The sequence below is a fragment of the Montipora capricornis genome, chromosome 13 (assembly GCF_036669925.1).
Source record: "Montipora capricornis isolate CH-2021 chromosome 13, ASM3666992v2, whole genome shotgun sequence".
In the NCBI taxonomy this organism is placed as follows: Eukaryota; Metazoa; Cnidaria; class Anthozoa; order Scleractinia; family Acroporidae; genus Montipora; species Montipora capricornis.
This window is the reverse complement of record NC_090895.1, coordinates 25,172,679-25,180,178: the sequence shown is the minus strand read 5'-3', so window position 1 is coordinate 25,180,178 and position 7,500 is coordinate 25,172,679. Positions and strand designations below refer to the sequence as shown.

The window sequence follows — 7,500 nt, the reverse complement described above, 5'->3', positions numbered from 1 at the left end:
TAACTCCAGCAGTAGGGTTACCCTACCTGCTTGTAAACAGGGCCTGAATAAGAAGAAGCAAGTAAGAGCTTTAATTATAGATCGTATTCACTCACGTGACTAGAATGAATGCTAATTTGATGAAACGAAATAAACTGTTTGCATAAAAATAGAGTTCAATCCTCAGAGGATTAGTTTGGAACACCAAAATGGCCGCCGTTTCTTTGTTTTAAAACACCAATATGGCTGTCGTGACGTCATGTGAATAAGCGCTATACACGGTAATCATGCCAACGATGTTGGTTTTCACATAAGCCGTATGGAGTTGCTTTACAATACTACTGAAAACTACGAAAGCTACTTAACAATGCGAGGGACATTTTTGGTTAAGACTTGAAGTCGAGTTTGAACTATTCCAAATTGACACGACAGGAAGTAAAAAATCCAAATTCCCTACGGTCCAATTTTATGCTCTTTCCGCCAGTCTTAGTTAATTTAGAAAACTTAGGGCGCTTCCCATTTAACAGAACTGACCGGCCAGACCAGGCATTTGGAAGGAATAACTCTATAACACATTGAAACTAACACACTTCGAGGATCATATATACTCCTCCAGAAGAATACGAGGAAATATCATGCAAGTGTTCCTTCAAATGGTTGCATTTTCTTTGCAAAGTGATGGGTCTGGCCGGCGGCACTTAGGATAGTCATTCCGTAACCAAGTATCGTTTATCGCGCAAAATTTTGCAGAGTTTAAACGTCACCAATTAGGATGTTTTTAAAGCCAAACTCTAATTATTAGGGAGTAGAAAGGGACTTTTAAAGGCCTGACCAAACGCTTGCTACATTTGAACGCAGCATCTTGCAACATTGTTGGGAACAACATGTTGCATACGTTTGGCCACCCTGTTGCGATATGTTGCAACATGTTGGATCGGCAGCCCAGCATAAAGTAGTATAAAGTATGTTATTATTGTTAGTTATTTTATTTTATTTTTGTATTATTTTATTGTATAAGTTATGTATATTCTGTAATGTATTGTAAATAGAGCAAGTTTCAATCAAGTGTCGTAAAACGAAAACCAAAGTAATTACTTTAGCCAATAAAAAAGGACGGAGACAATCCAGTAAACCAATCAAAACTTGAAGTAATTACACGTAGCCGGCATAATGGGCGGGAAAATGTGCAAGCGCGAGCCACGATTGGTTTCGGTTTCACTTCTGATTGGTTGAAAAAATGGCGCGAAAACTTTGAACCAATCGGTGAGTGAAGTAATGCAAAACCAAAGCAATTCGCTAATTACTTTCGACACTCAATTGAAAACCGCTCTAATCTCACGTAATTTAGTCGGAAGACTGCTGGGTGCTGAAAAATTTTAATGAACGATATCTTCTTCTTCTTCTTCTTCTTCACATTTGCCGAGGAAGCAAGTTTTGCTTCCGCAACAAATGTTTCTTGAGACCGCAAACGGGGAAACATTTGCATCTGCAACAATGTTTGCGCAACATTGTTCCCTGGTTTGCGGGCGCTTTTACGATAGTGCGAAGTTGTATCTTGAGGTGATATTTTTGTCGACGTCACTGTCGAAAATTATAAATCCCCTTCGATGGTTTCCAATCACGTGATGAGACGGCCATTTGCATTATAATAGAATAAAATTCCCAAGAGACTTTTCTCTATTGTTCTGTGCAGAAACTTGGCCGCTGTGACGTCAGGTGAAAGCCGTCTATGGACAACCTCGTTCCCAGGGTCCTCTCTCTTCCTTTCTCGAGGAAGGAAGAGAGAGGACCCTGGGAACGAGGTTGGTCTATGAAGTATTCTCACGTGACGTCACGGCGGCCATGTTGATGTCCCTCAACTAATCCTCAGGGAATTGAGCTCTATTAACATGCAATCGTTTTCATTTGTTTCGGTGGAAAAACAAGGTCACTGATCACCTGAGTGAAAACACTCTATAGACGGTTTGCAAACCAATCTCCAGAGACCCATGTAACAATGAGGTTAAGTCAAGAGTGAATAGGCCATTTCCGAGTTCAAGTCTGCCTCCTCTTCAAAGCGAGTCTAAGTGCGAAGTTTTTCTTATGAAAATTAGTGTTCATTCATATGTAAAGAGGAACTAATTACCATCACAAGAACTTCGCACATAGACTCGCTTTGAAGAGGAGGCAGACATGAACTCGGAAATTGTCTATTAGAAAAGAGTGTTGTTATGACATTGGTGGGCTCCCCAGCACAGTCACAAATGAGGCTATTTTTAGAATACCTGTTCCCGCGAAAAGCAGTTGTTATGTCCCCAAGTGAAACATGGCCGAACAGTCACGCGTGACATGGCTTCTTCTGATTGGTTAAAGTTGGCGAGCCTCTGTTTACTGCGCGCGCAAAGTGCGTCAATTTGTGACTGTGCTGGGGCAAGACCACAAAGTGATAGAGCGAGTTTCAATTGAGTGTCGTAAAACCAAAACCAAAGTAATTACTTTGGCCAATCAAAAAGGACTGAGACAATCCCGCAAACCAATCAAAACTCGAAGTAATTACACGTAGCCGACACAAAGCGCGGGAAAATGTGCACGCGTGAGTCACGATTGGTTTTGGTTTCACTTCTGATTGGTTGAAAAAATGGCGCGAGAACTTTGAACCAATCACTGACTGAAGTAATCATAAACCAAAGTAATTATCTAATTACTTTCGACACTCGATTGAAAACCGCTCTAGATCAACACTCTTATCTAATTCACTCTTGGTAAAGTACAATTTCTGGTGGACGAACAAAAGAAGCTAATGAGAAATCAGTTGTTTTTGTCCACCAACATGGCGGCGATTGACTTGTCGTTGAAACTACCTTTTATGAATAAGCCACAACTTACGATTTTCGTCGTTGTCTATGAATTCCTGAAATCCGCTACCACTTGCAATCCCTGAAGAAAAATACATTTTTACTATTACTTTAGAAACTTAATGAGCTTCCCAATTCCAGTCTTTTTGTTGACCCATTAAGTAAACAAATACACACCCAAGTAATTCAGTAATTGCAAACGGACACCATAACTGCGAACATTGGATGGTGTTGGCAGTTCTGCGCAAACCGATGCAGCAACTTCCAAGAACGTAAGGACGTGAGTGTATTTATGGGAAGGATACGACCCACAAGACTTTGTAAACCTACAAATGCATTTTTTCCATGGAGACCATATGTAATGCGCATGCGTGGCACCAACAATGTTGGAAGAATTGTGCTAACCTGAGCATCAGGATCCACATGGCATTGTTGCGCTACCCTTCGGCGATCACGGAACAAATTAAAGACATGTTGAGAGTTGTTGGCTCAAAAGTTTCACAAGTTTCAAACTTCGTGCAACAACATGCAACAGAGTGTGCAAACAGACGCAACATGTAACACCCAACAACGTTGCATGTTGGGTCCATTTGCACGGGGCTATATACATCCAACTTTTCTTTGTCTAAAATATGGGTTTTGTCTTAAAGCGTGACGATATGCACCCCTCCCTGTTTTGGATATACTTGAAGTACATTTATCTCTTACCTGAAAATAAGTTAAAAGATGAAACGAAAAAAGATATCTCACCGCTACAAAAGGCCGAGAGATTAGAATCAAAGCTATTGGAATTGTGCTACAGTCTATAACAGACAGCTGCTAAACCAACCACGACAAGCTCCTAACGTTCCTATATTTTAAAAGTGTGTTTTATGGATGTACTAAACACAATCACTGAAGTGCTAACCGTTTTTAAATCGGACATAAATGTTTCCTGATCCGTGGTAAAATACAAATTAAATGTTGCTACTATTTGAACTACCTATATATATAAATATATATATACTTTCAATTTCACATTCAACATACAACTCAGCCTTTTTTATTTACTTTAATTTGCGACTTCTACAACCTGTTTGACATAAAAAAAAGGGATGGTTACCTAGAAATGAAACAGGCATGAGGAGAAAGTGTGAAAAATCTTATCCTCACTTGTTGAAGTTCCACAAATATTTAAAATAGATCTATTTATTTGTTTTGCAGGGGACGGCAGAGAATTAGGCCCCGTCTACACTAACACCTTTACCTTTTTCTCAAAAAAACGTAAGGCGTTTTACATCCGCACTAGCATTTTCACAACGTTTTTTGACCGTCCACACCAGGTCACCGAAAACAGATTAGGAAATACCCGTTTTGTCAACAGGCTTTGCTCGACCTTCATTAGTTTCTCCAAACTACGCGTGCTTCAACTGAGACCACAGTACGATGCAAACAGCAAAATTAGTGTATCTAAAGCAGGGGCGTGGCCAGGATTTCTAGGAGGGGGGGTTCCAAATTGGTTCCAACGAAAACGGTTGGTCTAAAAATACAAGACTTTAGCGTTTACGCTATGTAAACATAAGACGCCTTGGTTTCCGTTGAGCGAACGTGTTCATCGCTTCCTCGATATTTATCTCTTGGTGGTAATTGATGCTCATCAACGCCAGCCCAGCCTCTCGCTCGCTTGACATGGTCGACCTCAGGTATGTTTTTAACCTTCTTAGTGTACTGAATGAGCGCGCTCACATTTAGCTGACGTTATCGGCAACGTGCACAACATGCAGATCCAGGTGTGGATGTTAGGAAAGAACTCTCGATCGCATACACCTTATTCCAAAATGGCCATTTTAGTATTCTTTTGTTGCATTCTAAACTGGCCCTTTTGGCCTCGCTTTCAAACGTAGAATTCAAAAGAATATTTAAACTTGAACGAGGCCAACAGAGCCACTTGTAATCAAACAAAAGAATATTAAAATGGTGGCCATTTTGGAGGAAGGTGTATGCTGCGAGTGTCTGAACTGCACTGGTGGGAAGGTCGGCATCCTCAGTGCTGCACCACTTTCTCTTCCATCGCAGGAGCTCAACATCAACCACATGAGGAGAAAGAAGGTCGTTCTCATAAAACTCCAGCGCTGCTTCAATGTCAGGATTTCTGTCTCATGTCTCCGAAAATGCAAGTGAAACGCAAATAGATAACACAATGACGTTCACTGTACTTATTGTAAGCATAGAACAAAACGAAGAATTTCAGGAATCGAGAGTCCATTACACTCTTGCTGGGATAAAATCACTGTTAAAAATAGGAGAGGGGGGGTTCCTTGGCTCGAGAGGGGGGGTTCCGGAACCCCTGGAACCCTCCCCTGGCTACGCCCCTGTAAAGTAAAAAGATCAGCAAGGAAGCATTTAACCCCAAGCACACAAATCAAGGTTGAAAATCAGGTTTCCCGCCATATTGGATCAGTTGGGAGCTGCAAATGTCAGAGACGCAACCGTTTTTGAAAACGTCAGATTTTCGCCCGTCCAAACTAAGACCTTGAACCTCCGTTTTCAAAAAGCTTTGATCTAGAGAGCATTTTCAAAAACTTACGTTTTCAAAAGAAAAGTGTGAACGGGGCCTTAAACGTAAAACGCACGTGCAGAGCGCGCAAACCTATTTTTTTTTCTCACTAAAAATGCAGATTTTTTGTGGTTATCGTCGTACATTGTCTCCTAACGTTATTGGTTTAAGTAGCAAAACTAAGCATGCTGCAGTCGGCAACTTCCGAGCACACGACAGTGAACCGTGTATTCTCTGTCGTTACTTAAAAACTATAGCGGCAATCCAGAATTCTATGCCTGTAAAACGTAAACCTGCAAGATGGAATATGCGTTCCTCTGGGCATGCATATATGACTCTAAAAACAAAGTCTGATTTTTATAAGTATTCCTTTTTTCCACCATACAGGAATAAGCTACCAAAAGGAAGTAGCGTTGGAAGAATCACATAAATATTTCAAGAGTGAAATTTCCACAATTTATTAGCTCCATTTGTGTATATAATACTATTATTTATGTTTTTAAAGCGTAATGCAGTCCTTTATATTCAGTATTAAATGTAGGACTTAAATGGTAAAAAAATAAGTATACACTATGGTTCAACGCTATTATATTTTAAAGTGATTTGACCGTATATTTCGTTGACTTTGCGTTCAACTTGTAGGGGCTACTTGTCTCTACTTAGCATTACCAAACACCAAAATGAACAAACTAATTCACGCTACACTCTTGAAGGTATTGGTATGCCAACTTCCTGTCTATCTTTCGGAAGAAGACCTCTTCTTCAAGTGTCTAATCACCAGCAATAGAAAAGATTTACACATCAGGAAGCTTGGATATATAGGTAACTTGCTTTAAATAAAGTGAACTCGAATTCGACGTTTACATTCATAAAGTCATGGCTACGAATCATTGTTTATCGTTGTTTATTACTTTCATGAGCGAAGCTGTTTCGTAAAAGCCGGTCAATGACGTCAGAATTCATTCTTAAATAAATAACAATGATTTCAATGTCAAAGTGATTTAGCAGTTCTTCTAATTGGGCACATTTTCAAAGATATTTTAAAAAAATTCACTAACAATTTGAAGTTAAGAGAAATCGATTTACATTGATTGTAAAAATTATAACAATGAATTAAAGTGAGAAACATGGACCTGACACTGTGGACTTGAAAGTGCTACAATGAATTGAATTGTCATTAAAATGTTTTAGTGCCTCATCACTTTAATTTTGTTCAATTAGCACAGCCGGATGTTCGAAAATATTGGAGTCGTGTGCAAAGTCGTCGTGTAAAGTGAAACTTCTATAGTGAGCTTGCGCAGGCTTCAGTATAATTTACCAAAATAGCAATAAAAGAATATCAATAATGACAATCTACCTCACATACAGAGAGACAGGGTATTGAATGATCAGTGTTTTGATAGGATTGAAAACCCAAAATGATTGTGGCAATTTTCACAGCTGTTTTAGTCTTTTCTAGTCATTTATGTATGAAATAACTTGTGAACAATTTGTCCTCATCCAAGACTTTTTTCTGGATAAATTTATCATTGGAACGCCTCATAACAGTTTAAGAGAAATTCTATTCTAAAATATCTCAAATATGTATTTTAGTGATAAACATCATTGTTTAAGAATTCTCTAAGGTGGTTTTTAAAATTTGACAATAAAGGAAGATTTTCGTCGCGTTTATACGGACAGGAAACAGCAAAAGGCAAATGACAGGCCTGTCCGGTTTGTCAGTAAGCACGAAACTAGTTTGTCTCAATTAAGCTCTCTCTTTAGCGAATTTGCTCGATGTCTGTAGCTAACAGGCAAGAAACTAACTTAAGTCAAGGGCCTTTTGACTTTTGATAAGGAAACACCTGTCCAAATTTTTGCCTAGCGATTACTGTTTGCTGTGAGACTTTGGTGTGATGCAAAACCTCTCTAGCTCTCGTTGATAAGTCCACGAGTCTTGAAGGTTTTCGAGTGCAGTAAAAAAATAACCGTATGTGTTACAAAAAAGGACTCTAGGCCGACCCAATCGACGACTGAATTGCAAGCCTGTGCTTTCTTCTTAAGTTTCTAAGGAAAGTTTATCGAATCTATAATTAACTACGCGAAGAAGTTTAAGAGTGAACCCTCTAACCTTAAAATTCTATTTGGAGCACGTAATTATGCCTTGTCTCA

The 7,500-nt window shown here is 39.3% G+C and overlaps 1 protein-coding gene across 1 annotated transcript in view; it reads right to left on the bottom strand.

The window, feature by feature from the left end:
- LOC138029197 (uncharacterized) overlaps positions 1-7,500 on the bottom strand; it is a 13,518-nt gene that overhangs the window by 5,600 nt on the left and 418 nt on the right. Inside the window, exon 2 of the mRNA XM_068876902.1 lies at positions 2,845-2,895. Coding sequence (XP_068733003.1) covers positions 2,845-2,895 — 51 coding nt within the window. The remainder of the gene's footprint in view (positions 1-2,844; positions 2,896-7,500) is intronic.